General features: G+C 43.4%; 1 protein-coding gene across 1 annotated transcript; it reads left to right on the top strand.

Annotated features, from left to right (window-relative positions):
• The first annotated feature begins 7,772 nt into the window (after positions 1-7,772).
• On the top strand, positions 7,773-24,645 carry si:dkey-10c21.1 (uncharacterized). Its single transcript, XM_056265638.1, has 3 exons — positions 7,773-7,900; positions 19,997-20,038; positions 24,404-24,645. The coding sequence occupies exons 1-3, from the start codon at positions 7,828-7,830 to the stop codon at positions 24,643-24,645; spliced, it is 357 nt and encodes a 118-aa protein (XP_056121613.1). The 5' UTR covers positions 7,773-7,827.
• Positions 24,646-26,770: the final 2,125 nt, after the last annotated feature.

Raw genomic sequence — 26,770 nt, 5'->3', positions numbered from 1 at the left:
TTCTTGCGAACAAACAAACAAATATATAACTAATCTCAAAATAATTATATATTTTTTCCTAATGTTTCAGTCCAGAAACCCGATAAAGACAAAAAGAAGCTGCTAACAGGTCAATACAAGGTTAGATTCCATCTTTTTTTGTCTCACCCTAAATAGCGTATGTGTTGTGTTAAACAGGGCAGATCAATGTACTGTAATGCACTGCATTACTGCCTATAGGATTCTTGCATGATTTTTGCCATTTAAAATAACATGGTATCCTTTTTTCTTTCTCTCTCTAGAGATGGCAAACACTGCGGGACAATCAGGCACCCAAGTAATAAGTTAGTGTGGTTTTATTATATGTATTATATTTATTTGTAATGAGAAACATTATAGAGTGCAACAGCCTGGTTCTGGAAGTAAGAACATTTATTTTCTCCATACGGAAATTGATTTTAAAGACAGACCTACTGTGAGCTAAGAGGTTGTTAATACATGGTATTTACTTCTGATAAAGCCTCCAGCCCGCATTATTTCAGCTTATTTTTTAAAATAATCGTGTTTCACAGTGGAACTCCTGGTTAAAACTACATTACCCATGATGCTGTAGTGAAAATTATGCCAAACAGAGAGTGAATAAAAGCAACACACTCCAAAATAGCTCTATATCTCCGCCCACTCTGCGAATGACATGAGGCTTGTTCGACTTCATGCAGCTCTGCGCAGACCGATTGGTGGCTTAGAATCGGCAAGATTCGGCGTGCATGCCGGTTCGAAATTTTCAAGGGGGTAATCCATCAGCCGGAAACTGAAGCTTCCTCTGGGGGCCGCCATTGTAGCTGGCTATCACCTGCTGTTAGCATTCCATTGACTCCCATTCATTTTGGCGTCACTTTGACAGCAAATAACTTTACATCTGGAGCGTCCAAAGACTCCATTTGTCCATTATTTATTTCTAAAGAAACACAATGTATGAAAGGCTCCATTACTTTGTATCTTACGTTATGGCCCCGTAGAAGCTGTTTTTGTAAAAATAGGCTAATGATTGCGTCATAACACACGACTCTTTGTCGCACAGTAGAGAAATTACCGTATAGACAGGAGGAGACGCTCACAAGCAATCGGGGGGATGGTGGAGGCATAACGTCCGATAAAGTCAAGGAGGAGAAGCCCATAGAGAGTCATAAAGTTGATCCTGCTGCTAGCTCATGGACAGCTCCTACTCACGCTCTCCGTCTCTGCAAGATTCGGAAGGGAATGATTCAGATTTCTCTTGGCACAGCTACTAGAAGACTTACAACTGTCAGACAGGTTGCTCACGTCACATCTATGTCGTCAAGCTCAGTTTGAGCCTGCGCAGTACGCTCAGCCATCAGGAAGTGAGTGCTTCTAATGGGCTTCACTTTTCTCCGTTGAAGTCTATGGGGTCACTGTGTCAGTTTACTGTCTATGGAAAATTTTGTCTGACTTGATACATCGCCGACGCCACGTGACTGTGACGTATGCCATAAAAAGTACCAAGAGAGTGATTCGAGAGTAGCCGGAGAACTAAGCCAGCATAGCTTCTCAAGAGTGGCTGCACGAGCTCTGATGACGACACAGCTGTTCCACGATTGGCCGGATTCACCGCATGACAACGACAATGTGTGTTTCGTGTTTATTCTCACACCTTTAGGTCCACTCCAGAGCCATAGAGAGAAAGAGTTGCGACACGCTTTGATGTCGCCGCGACGGCTGTCACGTGGTTCATGTAAGCCCCAATAGTTCCAAAACATACGCGGGCTGTCATGTTCTTCTATGGACAGACAGCAGCGATTGCATTATTAAACGGTAAATATAAAATAAAACACACACCCAAGTACTTTTTAAGCTGTTATTGCGTTTTGTTAATGTCAGTTTTGCATTTGGAGAGGCAGGGTGACAACTTAGATAAGTTTTAGGCTATATTTTTGGAGGGAAAAGCTTAGTGTTCATGTTCGCATGGGTAGTAATAGCACTGGCTTTAGCAGCTCTAACTTAACTTTTCCATGTTATTCATCTGATGATGGACGTCTCATGATATTTATTTTAGCACAACTGGGCTGTATTAGGCTATTGATTCCCGTGATCTTGCTTATAAATTCCGATTCAGCCATTAGCCTACCTTCGTGATCACGCAAAGAGGTCTGCGGTCCGTTCAGAACTCCAACCAACATAAAATATAAATAATTACGCTGTGCATGTACAAATGAATGATTTAGGAGGGAATAGACTGCTCCCATAATGTAGAAAGCAACGACTATATACAGCAATGTTCGGTAAATATTCAACCGAAAAATATTCTTCATAAAATTAAACCGGAGAGATAGTTAATGAGTGAATTAACTATGTTTCTAAATACATATAAGCACATGCATAGCCCTAACCCATTTAAATAAATGAATTGTGTGTGTGTTTGTATGTATATAATATTATATATAGGCTATATACACTCACCGGCCACTTTATTAGGTACCCCATGCTAGTAACGGGTTGGACCCCCTTTTGCCTTCAGAACTGCCTCAATTCTTCGTGGCATAGATTCAACAAGGTGCTGGAAGCATTCCTCAGGGAGTTTGGTCCATATTGACATGATGGCATCACACAGTTGCCGCAGATTTGTCGGCTGCACATCCATGATGCGAATCTCCCGTTCCACCACATCCCAAAGATGCTCTATTGGGTTGAGATCTGGTGACTGTGGAGGCCATTTTAGTACAGTGAACTCATTGTCATGTTCAAGAAACCAATTTGAAATGATTAGAGCTTTGTGACATGGTGGAAGTAGCCATCAGAGGATGGGTACATGGTGGCCATAAAGGGATGGACATGGTCAGAAACAATGCTCAGGTAGGCCGTGGCATTTAAACGATGCCCAATTGGCACTAAGGGGCCTAAAGTGTGCCAGGAAAACATCCCCCACACCATTACACCACCACCACCAGCCTGCACAGTGGTAACAAGGCATGATGGTTCCATGTTCTCATTCTGTTTACGCCAAATTCTGACTCTAACATCTGAATGTCTCAACAGAAATCGAGACTCATCAGACCAGGCAACATTTTTCCAGTCTTCAACTGTTCAATTTTGGTGAGCTCTTGCAAATTGTAGCCTCTTTTTCCTATTTGTAGTGGAGATGAGTGGTACCCGGTGGAGTCTTCTGCTGTTGTAGCCCATCCGCCTCAAGGTTGTGCGTGTTGTGGCTTCACAAATGCTTTGCTGCATACCTCGGTTGTAACGAGTGGTTATTTCAGTCACTGTTGCCCTTCTATCAGCTCGAACCAGTCTGGCCATTCTCCTCTGACCTCTGGCATCAACAAGGCATTTCCGCCCACAGAACTGCCGCTCACTGGATGTTTTTTCTTTTTCGGACCATTCTCTGTAAACCCTAGAGATGGTTGTGCGTGAAAATCCCAGTAGATTAGCAGTTTCTGAAATACTCAGACCAGCCCTTCTGGCACCAACAATCATGCCACGTTCAAAGTCACTCAAATCACCTTTCTTCCCCATACTGATGCTCGGTTTGAACTGCAGGAGATTGTCTTGACCATGTCTACATGCCTGAATGCACTGAGTTGCCGCCATGTGATTGGCTGCTTAGAAATTAAGTGTTAACGAGCAGTTGGACAGGTGTACCTAATAAAGTGGCCGGTGAGTGTATATATATATATATACATATAAAATATTATTAAAAATATTATATATTATATACATCAGGTTACCAGTTAGCTAACGTTAGTGAAGTGTTGGTCACGTAAGCTATCGCTGCAATAACCTATTATCTTCCAATAAACATTTACTAAAACTGGCTACATAAAATATAACTACAGACTAGATTCACGAGAGGTCGGCTAATGTGTGTAAAAGTAAAAAAATACAGTAATTTTATTAATTTACCAGCGAACGTACTTCTGAAGCACTGAAAATGAATGGGGTTCAATGGAGAAACTATCAGTGTTTGGAACTATTGGCTGCTCCACGACACGCGTTACTTCCGCATTCCAAAGTTCCTATGGCGGTCTATGGGAGTGTCGCAACTCTTTCTCTCTATGGCTCTGGTCCAGCTCTAAAGCTCACAAATCAGTTTTTTTGTAAAGTAAACAGTAAACACACTTCATAGTCGCGATGCCTATATTGTCTCATGTTTATCAAAATAAAACTGATTTAAAAACGTCGACTCCACTTCATTGATAGTAGCTAGGCTACCTATAGGCTTATGTTGAACTTTATTCTTGTTCAAAAAGACGCTGTATGAAGCAGTAGCTACAAAAAGTATCTCTGAAACATCTGTGTATTTGGCAAATATTGCATTTGTTTCACTTCAGCTGTGGTAAAGTATGCAAACACCATGTGAGCGGTCACTACGGGAACCAGAAAGTGTCCGACTCCTATGGTCCGACTTCACGTCTCTGTTTCTCCTCCCCGCCTGCACGCGGCAACTCTCGCCGATCGGTTACATCCAGCAGCAGCCGGTGTCGAACACACCTAATCTCCCTACCCTCTCAAAATACTGAAATATTTGTATAGGCTATTATGCATATTTTGCATATATACTGTATATATTTTAAAATCACTATGGGAAATATGAATGAAAAAATACTTCCGGAAAAGGGGACTGGCTGTTGCACTCTATTTGGATGTATAATGAACAATTGACAGATGAACTGACAGATATTTCATGTAAACAGGCACAATCTCTGCATCTGATGGCGGCCATGTGTTTTCGCCTATGATAACTGGTTCATCTCTAGGCTCCTTTGAGATGAATATGACTTTTGCACCCTCTACCAAATCAAATGTGCCGGCAAATTGTAAGTGTAATAGCCTAACTATTAAAACAGATTTGGCCTATAATGTATAAAATTAGACTCTGTAACAGAGTATAAATTAATCTTAATCAAGCACTCGTAGTTAACTATTTGGGACCAATTTTAAGGAAGGTTACATTCTGGTCTAAAAGTGTCATGTGCAAATCTGGGATACAGATAAATGTTATGTTGTTTGGTACTACTGGATTGATTTTTGTTGAATGTGCCAAGAGGAATTTATTTGATTTAGTGTCATGCTCCTGGATGATTCAGACTCAGAATTAAACTAGGCTATATCAGCCGTTTGTTTTACTGCAGACTCGAATACTGCCCAAAAGGACTGTCCCATTTTTTTTTTATTCAATCAATGCAATAATAAATAATAATAATAAAATAAAAATAAAATAATCTCACAATAATCCTATTTTTTCTAATGTTTCAGTCCAGAACCCTGATAGAGACTGGGAAAGAAGAGAAAATGGTAACAGGTCAATACAAGGTTAGATTCTATCTTTATATTCTTTATACCATTCTGCCTTAATTTTCCTTTCCTGTTATTTTTTTTTATTGTTTATCTTTATATTCACAGATTATCGAAAATTTCTGAAAGCAAACACCAGTCGGTTCAAAAAGTGAAGAACATTGATCCAATCATTGATGATCTTGACTTGCACAATGAATCAGTTGCAAATGTGACATCTCTCATGAAGGAACTGCAATAATAACGGGTGTATTGTTTGGCATTATGTACTTACAATTTTTTTTTTATAATAGTTGGTTGGTGATGGAAGTTTTAATTTTTTTGCTTTGAGAACCAAATATATTTTACAAGTAAGTATAGCCTAACCAAACTGGTCACATTAATGATATTTCACATAATAAACAGTGGCATAGTTTGTATTTCTTTTGTTCGTAACTTTGTACATTTTTAAGCTTAGATATCTTTAAATACATTTTAATGTAATTTTTTTTATGTTTTTCATTCCACTTGATCTTATAATAAAGATTATAATAAATCAAAAATAATGTATTTTTTATGACCATCAAATGAGAAATAACTTAACATAACATCAAGTTTTGTTGACGGTATTTTTACTGCTTACTAAAGAAGACACGTAGTTGCATTCCCAGATTAGTTTTTAAAAAATAATTGGTCAATAATTAAACACTTGCATGATAAATACTACCATCCTCTGTGAACTATGCAAATGATGTTGTCTTAACAGAACCTTATGCTATTGTTTGTTTTTTGAGATTTAAGCACTTTAAACTTCACAATATAAGACACATAAGTTGCATTTAAAGGAAGATGAGGTCTCTCTTAGGACTAGTGTACAATTAGTAATAAATTATATTTAGATTTGCTTATTTAGTTGTTAGCACAACATTGAAAATGATGTGAAATTGTGTCAACAATTGTAATCTATATAGCATATAAAAAATATGTTATTAGCCTAAAAATTACACTATATAGGCCTACTTTTTTAAAATACCTTTTCACTATATTTGTTTACTTTTTACTATTTTACGTCACATCGAAACTGCTTAAAACCCATGGCGAAATGATCTTTCAAAATGACGTCATGACAAAACCCCTCACAGCCTCGTTATTATTACCGTCAAGTTATGTTTATTATTTGTATGTGACTGGCATTCAATTTTTTAAAAAAGAAGTTATTATTACCGTCAAATTTAATATGTAAATTATGTCAAACAACAACTGGAGCAGCAGGAACAGAAGTCAGCCACTAGATGGCGAAATTGGTTTAGCACAACGAGTGAAGAGAAGGAAGGAGTTTGAACCGTGGCTTATCCTGTTGGCGTTCAGCATGGCACAGGTAAAAATAAAAACAACTGTAATATGAATTACAAACTGTTGTTCACATTATAGAGCACAGCTAGATTATAGATAACACAGTCATTCCTTCCTTTCATTCAGTTATACAAATTTTCAGTCTACATAATCATTGTTTCAAACACAAGATTATTGTAATATGTAATGAAAACATTTGGTTTAATCACTGAAACACAACAGTATGATCTTCTTTCAATTTAGTACTTTTAACAATCAATTCATTTAATAGCAAACAATGCAAGAGATACAAGTTTTAAATCACCCGTGTTGCTAAAATACTACACAGGCTACATTACCTTACGTATCTATCTATCTATCTATCTATCTATCTATCTATCTATCTATCTATCTATCTATCTATCTATCTATCTATCTATCTATCTATCTATCTATCTATCTATCTCACTGTAAAAAGTTGCTGCTTTAAAATTTTAAGTAGGCTACAATCAAAATGGATGTTTAAGCCATTTCAACTTAAATTACATTAAACTGACTTTAAAAATTAGTTGAATGTCGTATATCTTATAAAAAAAAGTTGAAAAACAAAACTGAAATGTTGTATTTGCTGGAGGCATCATACACAATAATGCTTTTAATGAATGGTTAGTAGAATAATAGTTTTACAAATTCAGTTTGAGCTCATGCTAGAAAATTGCCTCATTTGACAAAATTTGAAAATTAATTAAGTAACATAACAGTGGATGAGATTAGATAGCCTATAATGTGCTGTAATATGCAAACAACAAGCATATAAATAAATACACAAACAAACAAATAAACTACATAACAGGTCGTCGAGGCAGCTGTAGGCCTACTAGTTTTGACACAATCTTCACCCAGCGTTAGAATAAATACAATGCAACGCACATATCGAAAACGAAAATAAAACTCTGTCTATGGTATTTCGTACACGTCAGTACAAGGTTGTAGCGTAAACCTGTTGTCAAAAATGGATAAAGTCCTTTTGAAAAACAAAACTAAACTCATCCGCTGGCTTGAATTGAATCGGATTCTTATTTTGCAACATGTTCAACAGCACGAACTTATTACACAGACAGAGTAGGCTACGTTAATCTTATGACAGTTCCCAGGGAGGAAGTAGTTATCAAACTTCTGGACATCATCCATGGAAAGGGTGAAAATGTGTGTCGAAATTTTCTTAATATGCTGAAAATCGATGATGTGAATGAATTTTCTCCTGAACTCAGAGAATGGATCAAAGCAGTGGACACTTCAGGTAGGCTATGTTGTTTTGCTAAATGACACTTGCACATTATTTGCATAATAGGCTATCCTAAAAAACAGTTATAAAGTGGCTTATTTTAGCTTTACAATCGGTTTGTTGATGGACATGCACTGTTAATGCTGATGGTGAGGAATTACAGTTGCAACATCTTATAGCCTAATGCAGTCTTTTTATAAGATTGGGTTTGGGAATAACCTACAAGGCTGAGTCTTCACAAAGTGAAACACATCACACAGTGGTGCGGCCGCCATTTGGACCGAATTGCAACATGCCGTCTATCTGCAGAAACTGTCCTATAATTTATGATATATCTCCGTGTACATACAGTGGTAGGCTATTACCATACTGACTCCGTGCCTGAATGGTTTCGGGAACCCCAGATAGACCGGTATTTGCCCGTTTGCAGCAGTTATAGCCTATAGCCGCGATGGCAAAGGGCAAAGGGCACCCCTTTGTTATTTTTTTCTCTTTCTCACTGTTAATGTCTTGTATCCTTTCATTTGCAACACGAAATAAATAAATTTCTTAATAAAAAAAAAAGAAAGAAGATTATTTACTAACATAACTCAATTCGTGTCGCTGTACAGCCTCCCCCTATTGGACGCAAAACGTCCCGGGTTACGTATGTAACCCTAGTTCCCCGAAGGGACGGACGCTGCGTGTAATCGCAGTGGGAACGCCCCCAGCGTGACGCGTCTGAAGCATGAATGAAATCAGTCAATGGAGAGAATGAGCGTACGGCGAGTGACGTCATAGACCAGGAAGCTATAAATATCCCCTGAGCACACAACACGCCAGCTTAAAAGTTACTGAAGCAGCGACCCCAGGGGATGCCGAGAGTATGGCAGGACACGCAGCGTCCGTCCCTTCGGGGAACTAGGGTTACATACGTAACCCGGGACGTTCCCCTTCAGGGACTACCGCTGCGTGTAATCGCAGTGGGAACGCAATACCCACATCCCCATACGACCAAATCCCCGTCGTGTGTCATTAGGAGACACAAGCCGACGAGAGAACCTGAGCCCCGGGAGTGGAGCTAAGGTCAAGGGGAATAAAATCTGACGAAAGTGTGCGGTGAGGACCAGCCTGCCGCATCACAAACGTCCTGAAGAGAAGCTCCTGAAAGAAGAGCTGTAGAGGCAGCCATACTCCTGGTGGAATGAGCCCTTACAGCCAAAGGTGAAGGCTGATGGGCCGAACCGTAAGCAAGCGAGATGGCCTCGACCACCCACTTGCTCATCCTTTGCTTAGATGCAGGACACCCTCTCTTAGGTGACCCAAAACAGACAAACAGTTGTTCCGATCTCCTCCACAGAGCAGCTCTGTGGACATACGCATCTAAAGCCCTAACAGGGCACAGCAAATTAAGTTTCCTCTGGTCTGACGTCAGAAAAGGCGGAGGACAGAAAGCCTGCAGAACTATAGGTCTAACCAAAGTGGTTGGCACCTTAGGAACATAACCTGGTCTCGGACAGAGAAAGGCCTTAACCATACCAGGAGCAAATTCCAGGCACGAGGGAGCCACCGAAAGTGCTTGAATATCACCAATCCTTTTTAGAGATGAGATAGCAAGAAGAAGGATAGTCTTAAGAGTAAGAAACTTTTCCGAAACTTCCTCGATGGGCTCGAAAGGAGCAAGGGAGAGACCTTCTAAGACGATGGCCAGATCCCAAGCTGGTACCCTTGTGCGAACTGCAGGCCTCAGCCTCAGGGTGCCACGAAGGAAGCGAGATATAAGTGGGTGTTTCCCGAGGGAACCTCCACTTGAAGGGGTGTGGTAAGCAGCTAAGGCCGCCACATACACCTTCAGTGTGGAGTGGGATAACCCTGTGGAGAGACGGTCCTGCAGGAAATCCAGCACTGTACCAACCGGGCAGTTAACTGGGTCCTGCTGGCGGTCTCCACACCAAGAGGTGAAAAGTTTCCACCTCGCGGCATATAACTTCCTCGTGGAGGGAGCTCTGGATTGGAGGATGGTCTCAACGACCTCAGCCGAGAGACCAGAATCTATGAGCTGGGCCCCCTCAGAGGCCAAGCCCACAGCCTCCATAGCTCTGGACGGGGGTGAAGGATCGACCCACTCGCCTGAGAGAGCAGATCTCTCCTGATCGGTATCTCTAGGGGAGAGCCGTCGAGGAGAGACACTAGGTCCGAAAACCATACTCGGGCCGGCCAGAACGGGGCTATAAGCAGGAGACTGAGCCCGTCCTGGCGAACCCTCTCCAGAACTCCTGGGAGCAGAGCGATCGGGGGAAAAGCGTACAGGCGTGACCTCGGCCACGGATGTACCATAGCATCCAACCCCAGTGGGGCTGGCTGGCTGAGAGAGAACCACAGTGGACAGTGTGATGTCTCTCGGGATGCAAATAGGTCTACCTCGGCACGACCGAAATGTCCCCATACGAGCTCCACCACCTCGGGGTGAAGACTCCACTCCCCGGGCCTCGGCCCCTGCCTCGACATGATGTCTGCCCCCTGATTCAAATACCCCGGGAGATAAATAGCTCTGAGAGAGAGAATTTTCCCCTGGGACCACAGAAGGATCTGACGTGCCAGCTTGTAAAGCGGGCGAGAACGCAGACCCCCCTGGTGGTTGATATAGGAAACCACCGATGTGTTGTCTGTCCGGACAAGAACATGGTGGCCTCTTAGGTCCGGGAGGAAATGTTTCAGGGCCTGAAACACTGCCAACATCTCTAGACAATTTATGTGCCATAGACGGTGATGGTCCTCCCACAGACCCTGAGCCGGGTGACCACTCATGATCGCCCCCCAACCCGTGAGAGAGGCATCTGTCGTTAGCATCACGCGACGACAAGGAGCTCCCAACACAGGGCCTTGGGACAGAAACCAAGGATCTTTCCACATAACCAGGGCGCGATGACACCCCCGAAAGCGAACCTCAGGAACTTCCTGTGTTGAGGGAGGATAGATACATGAAAGTAAGCGTCCTTTAGATCTATCGTGACAAACCAGTCCTCGGATCTGATTTGTGACACGATCTGCTTGAGAGTGAGCATCTTGAACTTGAGCTTCCCTACAGTGTGATTTAAGACACGCAGATCTAGAATGGGACGCAGCCCTCCATCTTTTTTCGGAACGATGAAGTACCGGCTGTAGTATCCTTACTCCCTGCTGGGTGGAGGAACCCGTTCTATAGCCCCTTTTTGCAGCAGAGTTTTTACCTCCTGTTCTAATACCAGAGCCTGCTCGGGGCCTACCACAGTGGGCAGAACCCCTCTGAACCGAGGTGGACGCGTTCTGAACTGAATAGCGTACCCGTTCTTTATAATATTCAGGACCCACTGAGAAACATTGGGAAGCATTTCCCATTCCGCCAGGAACTCTACTAAGGGAACCAGCCTCTCGAGGCTGGCCTCTGGATGAACATCCCGAGTGACAGACACAGCGCCCTGTAACATACTGGCAGGAAACAGCTGGTCTGAACACTCCACAACCCTCCTCGGAGGGGGCGAGCGTCCCTCGGGAAATTGCTCGCCGAGTCTCTCTACGCCCTGTGTAGGCAGGGTTAGTAGAACAGACCCCTGAGGGCATCGGGAAAGACAGGGCACCGTGTTCTTGTGCGGTGAACTCAAGTCTCTCCCGATGGGGACCACCCTCAGAGTCCTGACGTTCAGCCCGTCAGGACTTTTTCGACGCGGCCTTCCTGGCGACAATGACTGTCCTCAGATCAGTCCTGCCCGAGACGGCCGCGCCGGAGAGCGCCCCGCCTCGTCCCTCCAGTTTCCCTGCGGGGGGGCACGAGACGCGACACTCCGCTTCTGCTGTGCTCTTCTTGAAGAGGAAGAACTCAACGGCTGGGACTGCCCTTTTCGCTCAGCAGCCCCAGTGACACGTATTTTAAGAGGGATAAATTTAGAAAAAGCAGCCGCCTGTTTTTTCTCTTCCTGGAACCTCTCCGTGACCGAGTGAAGAGCGTCACCGAAGAGGCCCGCAGGCGAAACAGGAGCATTTAAAAGGAGAGACTTATCTTTTTCCTTCATCGATGTCTGACTCAACCATAAGTGCCTTTCTGTGGCCACCATGGCTGCCATAGATCGACCAATAGATTTAGCGGACTCTCTGGTGGCACGCAGAGTGAGATCCGCAGTCTGCCTAAGTTCGCTAATCATATCAGCCGAAATTTCACCCCCCTCAGAAACATCTTTGAGCAGGTCGGCCTGATAAGCCTGCATAATAGCCATCGTATGCAAACACGCAGCCGCCTGCCCAGCCGCCGAGTAAGCCTTCCCCACCAGCACAGAGGTATTCTTTAGTGGTCTAGATGGAAGAGCCGGCGCTTTAAGTGAAACCGAAGAAGCAGGAGAGAGATAGCTCGCGAGCGTCTCCTCCGCCTTCGGCATCGTCACATAACCAGCAGATTTAGCACCAAAAATGTTACCATAAGCATTTGACTGATTCGTGTAAATTCTGCTAGAAACCGGTCTAACCCAGGTCTTTGAAACCTCAGCATGAAGGTCTGGGAAGAACGGTAAGCACCGGCGAGAAGGTTGAGGTCGTGCAGACAGAAATCTATCATCTAGTTTGCTTTTAATTTTAGAATCCTGTCTATCAGCTGGCCACTCGATACTGAGCCTTTCAACAGCCCCAAATTAACACATCCATCAAACCTTCTTCATTTGCAGTATAATGTGTCACACTAGTTCCCTCTGATGCAAAACTTTCGACATCCAGATCCTCAGAACTGGATAATCTTAATTCCACATCATCATATGCCTCCACCTGGGCAGAAGTAACCGCCGCAGCGCGTGCTTCCGAAGCCGGGTGAGAGGCACCGGATCCCGCCGGAGAAAGCTGAGATAGGGCGGGGCCCGTCTCAACATCGCCGGTGAGATCCATCTGCGAACCCCAAGTCAAGCGCCGCCGCTCTGCCTCAACAGAAGCGGGACCCGAGCCTTGGGGAGCTCGCAGCAAACCACTCTCCTCAAAGAGCGATCGCCGCGAGCGCAGAGTTCTAAGAGGAAAGCGTTCGCAATGCTGACAGTCGACTCCCTCAAGAGCCGACTGGGCATGCTGAACACCCAAACAAGCCACACATAACTCGTGTGAATCCCCACCCGTGATGTATCGAGTACAGGGGGGAACACACTTCCTATACTGCTCGCTCATATTGGTTTTTTTATATATATATATATATATAGTGATAAACTCCTGACAGAACAGACAAACACAATCGACAGATTCAGACACACGCACAGAGCTGCTGAAGTGACAAAAGCTGGCGTGTTGTGTGCTCAGGGGATATTTATAGCTTCCTGGTCTATGACGTCACTCGCCGTACACTCATTCTCTCCATTGACTGATTTCATTCATGCTTCAGACGCGTCACGCTGGGGGCGTTCCCACTGCGATAACACGCAGCGGTAGTCCCTGAAGGGGAACTGTCTGGGGCGTATATCAGGTAAATTTTCATGTGTTATAAAGTAATTTCCCTTTTAAAAATGCCAACTACCATATGAATATTTGTACGGTCAGTCAGCTGAACAAGAATAACTGAAAGTTTCAGTTACTAAGGAAAGGTGTGCTTTAACAAGTCAAAGATGAATATTTGATGATAATTTTTACTTTTCACACCGTTTTAAAAATAAAAACAGTAGTTTACAGTATACAGTAGCTACTCATAACTTAGAATTGTGTTATAATTGTATTTCATTTAATATTAATCGACATTCTGTGATCGATTCGCGCTACGGTAGCATTTTTCGACAAGGCAGCACAAATCGTCAGAACACCGGCTCCAGGTCTGCAGCCTCCCCTTACTCCTATTTCTTGGCTACACACGTCACAAGCAAGGGGGTAATCCATCAGCCGGAAGTTGAAGCTGCCTCCGGGGGCCGCCATTGTAGCTGGCTATCACCTGCTGTTAGCATCCCATTGACTCCCATTCATTTTGGCGTCACTTTGACAGCGAATAACTTTACATCTGAGGCGTCCAAAGACTCCATTTGTCCATTATTTATTTCTAAAGAAACACGACAATGTATAAAAGGCTCCATTACTTTGTATCTTACGTTATGGCCCCGTAGAAGCCATTCTTGTAAAAATAGGCTAACGATTGCGTCATAACCACGGGACGCTCTGTCGCACAGTAGAGAAATTACCGTATAGACAGAAGTAGAAGCTCGTAGGCAATCGTTTACTGTCTATGAGGCAATCGGGTGGACATGGTGTCACATGTCTGTCCTGTCTTGTGTTGCACATGGGTGGTTGTTATGTTGGGCCATGTGCCTCTGTCGTGGTTTGATCCCTCCCGCTCGTTACCTGATTAGTGTTTGAGTTTCTCCACCTGTTCCCTCTTGATTTGTTCCCTTTATAAGTCTCCTCATGTTTGCAGTCTTGGTCGGTTCGTTGTCATTGTCAGATGTTTCTCTGTTCCTGGTTGGTGTTCCCTGTATTCTTGACCCAGTGTTTGTTTTATGTTCATTTATTATGTTTTCCCCCTCGTGGGTTTTTGATTTGTGTTTGTTCTGTTTTGTAAATAAACCTTCCTTGTTTTGCACTTGAGTTCTCCTTTTCCTAAGTGTGAACGTGACAGAACGAACCGACCATTTTTGAACTCAGCAGCAAGGAGGATTTTATTTAGTTATTTATTTATTTTTTCTCTGAAGAAGCATGAATGACATGTATATGGACGACGATGATCTGGATTGCCCGGACTACGTCATCTCCACATTTGGAGCAACCCAGTTCCGTCCTATCGGCGGGGACCGAAGGACTCGGCCCGGTAAGGAATCCGGAGGAATGAACATCTTCCAAGCGTTCGCTTTGATGGCTCATCAAAGGGAGGAGTCGGAGCGCTTGGCCAGGGTTTTTGAGACCCGTGGAGGTCACAGGAGAGATTTTCGGGGGACCTGCCAGGTAATTTTTCGTGGGACCCGGGGAGGTTGTAAAGGAGGAGGAGGTGGTCGAGAGGAGGGTCAACATCACTCTCCATCCTGGCCTCCTTACGATCCTGTACCAGTGGAGGGCAGTTCAGAGCCGGCTTCTCACCGTCATGGACGGAGGAGAGGAAACCCGTCTGCCCAGCGAGAGACTGCTCACGTCCCGTCTGCCCAGCGAGAGACTGCTCACGTCCCGTCTGCCCAGCGAGAGACTGCTCACGTCCCGTCTGCCCGGCGAGAGACTGCTCACGTCCCGTCCGCCCAGCGAGAGACTGCTCACGTCCCGTCTGCCCAGCGAAGGACTGCTCACGTCCCCTCTGCCCAGCGAGAGACCGCTCATGTCCCTGAGCCGGTGCCGGTGCCTGTCCCTGAGCCGGTGCCTGTCCCTGAGCCGGTACCTGTCCCTGAGCCGGTACCTGTCCCTGAACCGGTGGTTGTCCCTGAGCCGGTGCCTGTCCCTGAGCCGGTGCCTGTCCCTGAGCCGGTACCTGTCCCTGAGCCGGTACCTGTCCCTGAGCCGGTGCCTGTCCCTGAGCCGGTGCCTGTCCCTGAGCCGGTGCCTGTCCCTGAGCCGGTACCTGTCCCTGAGCCGGTACCTGTCCCTGAACCGGTGGTTTTCCCTGAACCGGTGCCTGTCCCTGAACCGGTATCTGTCCCTGAGCCGGTGCCTGTCTCAGAGCCTGTGTCCGGCCCTGAGCTGGAAGATATGTTTGTGTCTGTATTTGTTTCTGTTATGTTGACTGTTTCTGTTTTAGTATCTGTCCCTGAGCCAGTGTCTGTCCCTGTCCCTGAGCCTGTGTCGATCCCGGAGATTGTGTTTGCCCCTGAGCCGGAGTCTGTCCCTGAGCCGGAATCTATGTTTGTTTCTGTATTTGTTTATGTTCTTATGACTGTGTCTGTGTTAATGTCTGTCCCTGAGCCAGTGTCTGTCCCTGAGCCAGTGTCTGTCCCTGTCCCTGTCCCGGAGCCTGTCCTTGACCCGGAGCCGGTGTCGGTCCCAGAGCCTGAGCCTGTGTCTATCCCAGAGTCTGAGCCTGTGCCTGTCCCAGAGCCTGAACCGAGGTCTTCACCGCCCTGGCCACCTGAAAGGCCTGATCCGCCCTGGCCGCCCGAGGGGTCTGCTCCGCCCTGGCCACCCGAAGGGTCTTCACCGCCCTGGCCACCTGAAAGGCCTGATCTGCCCTGGCCGCCCGAGGGGTCTGCTCCGCCCTGGCCACCCGAAGGGTCTTCACCGCCCTGGCCACCTGAAAGGCCTGATCTGCCCTGGCCGCCCGAGGGGTCTGCTCCGCCCTGGCCACCCGAAGGGTCTTCACCGCCCTGGCCACCCGAAGGGTCTTCACCGCCCTGGCCACCTGAAAGGTCTGATCCGCCCTGGCCACCTGAAAGGTCTTCACCGCCCTGGCCACCTGAAAGGTCTGATCCGCCCTGGCCACCTGAAAGGTCTTCACCGCCCTGGCCACCTGAAAGGTCTGATCCGCCCAGGCCGCCCGAGGGTTCTTCACCGCCATGGCCGCCCGAGGGTTCTTCGCCGCCCTGGCCACTCGAGGGTTCTTCGCCGCCCTGGCCGCCTGATGAACTCTGTCTCGCCCTGGCCGGTCGATGTCCCGTTCCGCCCTGGTCTGTCCCCCCTGTCCCGCCCTGGTCTGTCCCCCCTGTCCCGCCCTGGTCTGTCCCTCCCGTTCCGCCTGATGTTTCCTTCCTGCCCCGCCCTAGCCTCATGGAGCGTCTGGTAGCCGCTCCGTAGGGAGGGGGTTATGTCACATGTCTGTCCTGTCTTGTGTTGCACATGGGTGGTTGTTATGTTGGGCCATGTGCCTCTGTCATTGTTTGATCCCTCCCGCTCGTTACCTGATTAGTGTTTGAGTTTCTCCACCTGTTCCCTCTTGATTTGTTCCCTTTATAAGTCTCCTCATGTTTGCAGTCTTGGTCGGTTCGTTGTCATTGTCAGATGTTTCTCTGTTCCTGGTTGGTGTTCCCTGTATTCTTGACCCAGTGTTTGTTTTATGTTCATTTATTATGTTTTCCCCCTCGTGGGTTTTTGATTTGTGTTTGTTCTGTTTTGTAAATAAACCTTCCTTGTTTTGCACTTGAGTTCTCCTTTTCCTAAGTGTGAACGTGACACATGGAGGCATAAAGTCAAGGGAGAAGCCCATAGATAGAGAGTTCATAAAAGCAACGGGACAAAATATTTCAACAACAGATTTGTTTCAGATTTCAATTCAGATTTGTCCCAGCACAGCTACTAGAAGGTCAGAACGGTTGCTCACGTGACAACTACGTCGTCAAGCTCAGTTTGAGCCTGCGCAGAACGCTTGGCTATCAGGAAGTGAGTGCCCATGTTGGGCTTCAACTCTCTCCGTTGAAATCAACGGGGTCGCTGTGTCCATTTCTTTTACTGTCTATCGTCACAAGGTTGTTGCGTGAACTGTTGTCGAAAATGGATGTACTTTTGAAAAACAAAACTGAACTCATCCGTTGGCTTAAATTGGATTGGCTTCATATTTTGCAACATGTTCAACAGTACGAACTTATAACAACGACATAGTACGAAAATCTTAAATATATGACAGTTCCCATGGAGGTAGTTATCAAACTTCTGGACATCATCCATGGAAAGGGTGAAAATGTGTGTCGGGATTTTCTGAATTTGCTGAAAAAGGATGATGTGAATGAATTTTCTCCCGAACTCAGAAAATGGATTAAAACAGTGAACACTTCAGGAATGTTTTGAAAAAATAAAACGCATTGTGCACATCCTTTGCATATCTCTTAAAAACCAGTGCATAAAGTGAGTGGCCTATTTTAGCTGAAAGGCCTGGAATTGGACAGCAAGTATTTTTTTTTATAAGATTGGGTTTGGGAATAACCTGTGTTTTCATAAAGTGTATTTTCACATTTATCCACATTTCACAATTACCTGGTATTTTAATCAACACTGTGTAAGTGCAATTTTTCATAGGGTTCTCATCCAGCCTCAAGATTTGCCAGCCCAACATTCGGTAGAATATTCGGTATGGTAGCCCATGTGCTCAACTTCAAGTACAATAAAGTAAATGTAATTAAAAAAGTAGTTTAGCCTACTTTAAAGGGGTCATATAATGCCATTTTTGTACAAGCTAATATGATTCTTTAGGGTCTAAATTAAAAGTTTGTAATATACTTTAATTAAAAATTCTCATTAGTATTGCAAGAAAACAGTTATTTTACCTGGTCAAAAACAGCTCTGTTTTCAGCACGCCGTTTCAGTGCATATGCCTTTAAATGATCATGAGCTGTGCTCACTCCGCCCCTCTGTTCTGTGCGTACACGTTTGTAACACAATAACCATAACGCGTTGTTCATTATAAACGTGGGATTATGAATTATATTGAGAACGTCGTACATAGAAAACATGCCGTAATGTACCCTGAGTGTAAACCTTAGACTCATTCATCGTGAAGCGTGCAAGCGATTTGCAAAGATATAAATATTAATATAAAGGTTCATAAAATGTTACACTCACTTCAGTTGTTCTAGAGGTTCAGCAGGAACACGAATAGCTGGTACCGATCCTTTATTCAGGAAGCTTATTAGCAAAACCAGCTTTATACTGATCCTCGTTTATAAAGCAGTCTGCTGAGAAATGATTCGCGAAAACATGAGAGCATTGACGTTGCTCGTGGGGAATATTCCCTTCGAAAACAAAACTCAGCCACTGCGTCTTCAGCGGTTCGGATTTGGGAACATTAAAATGACTGCTGTGTTCGTTATTGCACACAAGAACAGAACACCACAATCGCTTAGACGCCATTCTGCTCATAGACAGTGCTCCAGCATATCAACAATGACCGCGCCGGTCCGCGCAGACTATGATTGACAGCTCCCTCACGAGCGAGGGCGGGTCTGTGTTGAAACCCGGCTGTCAATCAACAATCGCGGGAGGGGCGTCCGACCATGTGACGTCACACGGTCGAACGGCTCGATTTGAGGCAGGGGAAAACATATAAGGAGATTAAAACAAAAACACTGGATGGATTTTTATCATTATATGATGGTTGTGTACAGGCACTGCCAACACACATTTCAGTACAACCAACTTGAAAAAGTGCATGTACCATTATATGACCCCTTTAAGAATGAACAAAATGGCGTCGATGAGTTTTGGTTTTTGAAAAATAAAATGAAATAAAATACTAATTTCTAAAGCATACGTCCACTCTCAATATGTGCATATTTAACTATTTAATCTGTATTTTATTCCTCTTTAGTTACTTATTTTTTTAAATTTTGGTACTTTTAAATTCTTCTTTTTCTCTGTCTTTGGTTTTAACTTTCATTACATTGCATAGCCTAATCAATTGTTTAAAATGTAAGCTATACATTTGAATGCTGTCAGAATGTGATAAGGAGATAATGCCATCCATAAAAGTAAAGTCAAAACTATTTATATAGCCTAGTGCTTTTCGCAATACAAAGCAGCTTTACAGAAAACTTATATTTTCTGATCTCAGTCAAGACCATTATTAATACCCTTTATAGTCTTTTACACTCTTGTTTTGTCACTGTAATTTTTCCCGCAAATGCATTTTCAAAATAGCCCAATTGTGGGGAAAACCGTGACCCTGGCAACACTATGTTTATAAAAGCTCCTTAAATGCCCTAATTGAACTGAGGACTAATCCTGCCTTAATCTAAGCCCAGTTTGTGAAACCAGGCCATAGCTACTTTATTCAAGCCACAAAAGACAAACCTATTATGCCTAGTGAAAACTGGCTTCATAGGGTGAATTCAGTTAGGCCTTTAGAGTCGTTGCTGGGCGCCTTCAAGTGTCTTCTTTCAGATGGTTCAATATTATTATTCTGCCCTGAATGGAAAATAACTGTAAACTTCATCAAAGTTATATACACATTGGACTCAATTCTTGCGAACAAACAAACAAACAAATAACTAATCTCAAAATAATTATATATTTTTTTCTAATGTTTCAGTCCAGAAACCCGATAAAGACTGGGAAAAAAGAGAAGCTGCTAACAGGTCAATACAAGGTTAGATTCCATCTTTTTTTGTCTCACCCTAAATAGCGTATGTGTTGTGTTAAACAGGGCAGATCAATGTACTGTAATGCACTGCATTACTGCCTATAGGATTCTTGCATGATTTTTGCCATTTAAAATAACATGGTATCCTTTTTTCTTTCTCTCTCTAGAGATGGCAAACACTGCGGGACAATCAGGCACCCAAGTAATAAGTTAGTGTGGTTTTATTATATGTATTATATTTATTTGTAATGAGAAACATTATAGAGTGCAACAGCCTGGTTCTGGAAGTAAAAACATTTATTTTCTCCATACGGAAATTGATTTTAAAGGGGTCATATAATGGTACATGCACTTTTACAAGTTGATTGTACTGAAATGTGTGTTGGCAGTGCCTGTACACAACCATCATAAAATGATAAAAATCCATCCAGTGTTTTTGTTTTAATCTCCTTATATGTTTTCCCCTGCCTCAAATTGAGCCGTTCGATTTTGTGACGTCACACGCTCTGAAGCCCCTCCCACGATTGTTGATTGACAGCATTGTTTCAACACAGACCCGCCCTCGGTCGTGAGGGAGCTGTCAATCATAGTCTGCGCGGACCGGCGCGGTCATTGTTGATATGCTGGAGCACTGTCTATGAGCAGAATGGCGTCTAAAGCCTAGTTCACACTACAGGATTATAAGCCCGATTTAAGCCCGATTTGCAAATCGTTGAGCTCGCCGACAGGTCAGGGTGTTATCGCGTGCAAATCGCGGGGGATTAGCGGACAATGGACGCTCACCAATCTGTTAGTATGAAAGAGCCAACAACGCATCAAAGACGCTCGCTGACGCCTCGCAGACGCGTCGCCGAGCCCAGAAAAATATCTAGCCTGCTAGATATCCAGAGCTGTCGCCCGACTCAACCTCAGTGATGTCATGAGCTACAGCCAATCAGAGCAAGGCATGGGTTGCTCCAATCAGAGCAAGGCATGGGTCTTCGTCTTCTTCGCTGGGTATTAGCGCGCGTGATGTTTCGCGTCATTTCCGGTTCGTTTTATCGCGTGATTTTTTGTGACAAAACGTGGTTTGTAGACAAGATAGAATCGTAGGGTGACAGAGTTGTTGTCAACTCGTGTAGTGCGTTACCTCCTGTTGCGGATCAATCACGTTGTGTCGTGTGGTGTGAACAGCTCAACAACTTGAACACTCCTGATCTCACAGAGAGCAAGTCATGTAGTGTGAACCGCACAGTTCAGCCCGACGTTTTAAAATCATGTAGTGTGAACTAGGCTTTAGCGATTGTGGTGTTCTGTTCTTGGGTGTAATAACAAACACAGCAGTCATTTTAATGTTCCTGAATCCGAACCGCTGAAGACGCAGTGGCTGAGTTTGTTTTCGAAGGGAATATTCCCCACGAGCAACGTCAATGCTCTCATGTTTGCGCGAATCATTTCTCACCAGACTGCTTTATAAACGAGGGTCAGTATAAAGCTGGTTTTGCTAAGAAGCTGCTCATGAAAAAAGGATCGGTACCAGCTATTCGTGTTCCTGCTGAACCTCTAGAACAACTGAAGTGAGTGTAACGTTTTATTAAACTTTATATTAATATTTATATTAATCTTTGCAAATCGCTAGCTGCACGCTTCACAATGAATGCGTCTAAGGTTTACTCTTAGGGTAACGTTACATTACGGCATGTTTTCTATGTATGATGTTCTCAATATAATTCATAATCCCACGTTTATACTGAACAACGCGTTATGGTTATTGTGTTATTGTGTTACAAACGGTGTACGCATACCAGAGAGGCGCATACCAGAGAGGCGCCTCGGGGTGAGCAAAGCTCATTATCATTTAAAGTCATATGCACTGAAACGGCGTGCTGAAAACAGAGCTGTTTTTGACCAAGTAAAATAAGTGTTTTCTTACAATAATAATGACAATTTTTAATTAAAGTATATTACAAACTTTTAATTTAGACCCTAAAGAATCATACTAGCTTGTACAAAAATGGCATTATATGACCCCTTTAAAGACAGACCTACTGTGAGTTAAGAGGTTGTTAATACATGGTATTTGCTTCTGATAAAGCCTCCAGCCCGCATTATTTCAGCTTATTTTTTTAAATAATGGTGTTTCACAGTGGAACTCCTGGTTAAAACTACATTAGCCATGATGCTGTAGTGAAAATTATGCCAAACAGAGAGTGAATAAAAGCAACACACTACAAAATAGCTCTATATCTCCGCCCACTCTGCGAATGACATGAGGCTTGTTCGACTTCATGCAGCTCTGCGCAGACCGATTGGCGGCTTAGAATCGGCAAGATTCGGCGTGCATGCCGGTTCGAAATTTTCAAGGGGGTAATCCATCAGCCGGAAACTGAAGCTTCCTCTGGGGGCCGCCATTGTAGCTGGCTATCACCTGCTGTTAGCATTCCATTGACTCCCATTCATTTTGGCGTCACTTTGACAGCAAATAACTTTACATCTGGAGCGTCCAAAGACTCCATTTGTCCATTATTTATTTCTAAAGAAACACAATGTATGAAAGGCTCCATTACTTTGTATCTTACGTTATGGCCCCGTAGAAGCTGTTTTTGTAAAAATAGGCTAACGATTGCGTCATAACACACGACTCTTTGTCGCACAGTAGAGAAATTACCGTATAGACAGGAGGAGACGCTCACAAGCAATCGGGGGGATGGTGGAGGCATAACGTCCGATAAAGTCAAGGAGGAGAAGCCCATAGAGAGTCATAAAGTTGATCCTGCTGCTAGCTCATGGACAGCTCCTACTCACGCTCTCCGTCTCTGCAAGATTCGGAAGGGAATGATTCAGATTCCTCTTGGCACAGCTACTAGAAGACTTACAACTGTCAGACAGGTTGCTCACGTCACATCTATGTCGTCAAGCTCAGTTTGAGCCTGCGCAGTACGCTCAGCCATCAGGAAGTGAGTGCTTCTAATGGGCTTCACTTTTCTCCGTTGAAGTCTATGGGGTCACTGTGTCAGTTTACTGTCTATGGAAAATTTTGTCTGACTTGATACATCGCCGACGCCACGTGACTGTGACGTATGCCATAAAAAGTACCACGAGAGTGATTCGAGAGTAGCCGGAGAACTAAGCCAGCGTAGCTTCTCAAGAGCGGCTGCACGGGCTCTGATGACGACACAGCTGTTCCACGATTGGCCGGATTCACCGCATGACAACGACAATGTGTTGTCATGACAACGACAAACGACAAAGCTCACAAATCAGTTTTTTTGTAAAGTAAACAGTAAACACTCTTCATAGTCGCGATGCCTACCGTATATTGTCTCATGTTTGTCAAAATAAAACTGATTTAAAAACGTCGACTCCACTTCATTGATAGTAGCTAGGCTACCTATAGGCTTATGTTGAACTTTATTCTTGTTCAAAAAGACGCTGTATGAAGCAGTAGCTACAAAAAGTATCTCTGAAACATCTGTGTATTTGGCAAATATTGCATTTATTTCACTTCAGCTGTGGTAAAGTATCCAAACACCATGTGTGCGGTCACTACGGGAACCAGAAAGTGTCCGACTCCTATGGTCCGACTTCACGTCTCTGTTTCTCCTCCCCGCCTGCACGCGGCAACTCTCGCCGATCGGTTACATCCAGCAGCAGCCGGTGTCGAACACACCTAATCTCCCTACCCTCTCAAAATACTGAAATATTTGTATAGGCTATATATGCATATTTTGCATACTGTATATATTTTAAAATCACTATGGGAAATATGAATGAAAAAATACTTCCGGAACCAGCGACGGTGAAAAAGGGGACTGGCTGTTGCACTCTATTTGGATGTATAATGAACAATTGACAGATGAACTGACAGATATTTCATGTAAACAGGCACAATCTCTGCATCTGATGGCGGCCATGTGTTTTCGCCTATGATAACTGGTTCAACTCTAGGCTCCTGTGAGATGAATATGACTTTTGCACCCTCTACCAAATCAAATGTGCCGGCAAATTGTAAGTTTAATGAGAAACTATTAAAACAGATTTGGCCTATGTAATGTATAAAAAGACTCTATATAAATTAATCTTAATCAAGCACTCGTAGTTAACTATTTGGGAGCAATTTTAAGGAAGGTTACATTCTGGTCTAAAAGTGTCATGTGCAAATCTGGGATACAGATAAATGTTATGTTTTTTGGTACTATTGGATTGATTTTTGTTGAATGTGCCAAGAGGAATTTATTTGATTTAGTGTCATGCTCCTGGATTATTCAGACTCAGAATTGTAACTATTTCTATATCAGCCGTTTGTTTGACAGCAGACTCAAAGCTAAATACTGCCCAAAATGACTGTCCCATTTTTTTAAATCAATTCATGGCAGCAATAATACAACTTTTTTTTAAACATAATAATAATCTCACTAATCACTATAATCCTATTTTTTCTAATGTTTCAGTCCAGAACCCTGATAGAGACTGGGAAAGAAGAGAAAATGGTAACAGGTCAATACAAGGTTAGATTCTATCTATATTCTTTCCCATTTTGCCTTCATTTTCCTTTTCCTGTTATTATTTAAATTATCTTATTTTTATATTCACAGATTATCAAAAGTTTCTGAAAGCAAACACCAGTCAGTTGGTTCAAAATGTGAAGAACATTGATGCAATCATTGATGATCTTAACTTGCACAATGAATCAGTTGCAAATGTGAGAGCGCAAGCAACAGGCCAGAGGAAGATGAGGGAACTGCTGGACTGTGTGAATTGTGAAAGCATTGCCAAGGATGTGGTCAACGCTTTGTTCAAGCATGAAGAACCTCTCATGAAGTCCCTGCAATATTAATAGTTGTATTGTTTGGCATTATGTACTTAAACAGTTTTTTAAAAATGTTTTTAATAATTGATTGGTGATGGAGTTTTACATTTTTTTTGTATTTACTATTTAAGTAAGAATAAATGTAACCAAACTGGGCATATAAATGATATATTGCACATAATAAACAGGGGGAAAGTTTGTATTTCTTAAGGTTTTTAAGCTTAGATATCTTTAAATACATTTTAATGTAATTTTTTATGTTTTCCATTCTACTTGACCTTATGATTATAATAAAGATTATAATTATCAAATCAAATATAATGTATTTTTATGACCATCAAATGAGAAACAACTTAACATCACATCAAGCTTTGTTATTTTTATTACATACTTAATTGCATTTCCAGGTTAGTTTTTAACAAATGATTGGTCAATAATTGAACAATTGCATGATAAATGTGAACTAATGCAAATGATGTTGCCATGTCATGATGCACCTTATGCTTTTGTTTGTTTTTGAGTTTCAAGCACTTTCAACTTTTTTGTTGCCTACCTTTACCATTATAAACACTATATAAGATACAAATTATAGTTGCATATGAAGGTAGATGAGGTCTCGCTTGATGTCTCTGTATGTTACAGTGGGACACAAACTAAAAGATTTCCTAATTCAGTTTTAGCACAACATTGAAAATTATGTGAAATTGTGTCAGCAATTGTAATCTATATAGCAACCTGTTATAAAAACATGAAAAATATAAAATATGTCATTAGCCTAAAAATTTGACGATATACTTTTTCTTTTATATACACTCACCGGCCACTTTATTAGGTACCCCATGCTAGTAACGGGTTGGACCCCCTTTTGCCTTCAGAACTGCCTCAATTCTTCGTGGCATAGATTCAACAAGGTGCTGGAAGCATTCCTCAGGGAGTTTGGTCCATATTGACATGATGGCATCACACAGTTGCCGCAGATTTGTCGGCTGCACATCCATGATGCGAATCTCCCGTTCCACCACATCCCAAAGATGCTCTATTGGGTTGAGATCTGGTGACTGTGGAGGCCATTTTAGTACAGTGAACTCATTGTCATGTTCAAGAAACCAATTTGAAATGATTAGAGCTTTGTGACATGGTGGAATTAGCCATCAGAGGATGGGTACATGGTGGCCATAAAGGGATGGACATGGTCAGAAACAATGCTCAGGTAGGCCGTGGCATTTAAACGATGCCCAATTGGCACTAAGGGGCCTAAAGTGTGCCAGGAAAACATCCCCCACACCATTACACCACCACCACCAGCCTGCACAGTGGTAACAAGGCATGATGGTTCCATGTTCTCATTCTGTTTACGCCAAATTCTGACTCTAACATCTGAATGTCTCAACAGAAATCGAGACTCATCAGACCAGGCAACATTTTTCCAGTCTTCAACTGTTCAATTTTGGTGAGCTCTTGCAAATTGTAGCCTCTTTTTCCTATTTGTAGTGGAGATGAGTGGTACCCGGTGGAGTCTTCTGCTGTTGTAGCCCATCCGCCTCAAGGTTGTGCGTGTTGTGGCTTCACAAATGCTTTGCTGCATACCTCGGTTGTAACGAGTGGTTATTTCAGTCACTGTTGCCCTTCCATCAGCTCGAACCAGTCTGGCCATTCTCCTCTGACCTCTGGCATCAACAAGGCATTTCCGCCCACAGAACTGCCGCTCACTGGATGTTTTTTCTTTTTCGGACCATTCTCTGTAAACCCTAGAGATGGTTGTGCGTGAAAATCCCAGTAGATTAGCAGTTTCTGAAATACTCAGACCAGCCCTTCTGGCACCAACAATCATGCCACGTTCAAAGTCACTCAAATCACCTTTCTTCCCCATACTGATGCTCGGTTTGAACTGCAGGAGATTGTCTTGACCATGTCTACATGCCTAAATGCACTGAGTTGCCGCCATGTGATTGGCTGCTTAGAAATTAAGTGTAAACGAGCAGTTGGACAGGTGTACCTAATAAAGTGGCCGGTGAGTGTATATATATTTTTTTACATTTGTTTACTTTTTGCTATTTGACCTCACTGCGAAACTGCTTAGAACCCATGGCAAAATTATGTTTCAAAATGACGTCATGATAAAAATCCCTCACAGCCTCGTTATTATTACCGT

This window comes from Rhinichthys klamathensis, unplaced genomic scaffold (assembly GCF_029890125.1).
Source record: "Rhinichthys klamathensis goyatoka isolate OS25496 unplaced genomic scaffold, OSU_Roscu_1.1 h1tg000237l_1, whole genome shotgun sequence".
NCBI lineage: Eukaryota > Metazoa > Chordata > Actinopteri > Cypriniformes > Leuciscidae > Rhinichthys > Rhinichthys klamathensis.
This window is presented reverse-complemented; position numbering and strand designations above follow the sequence as displayed.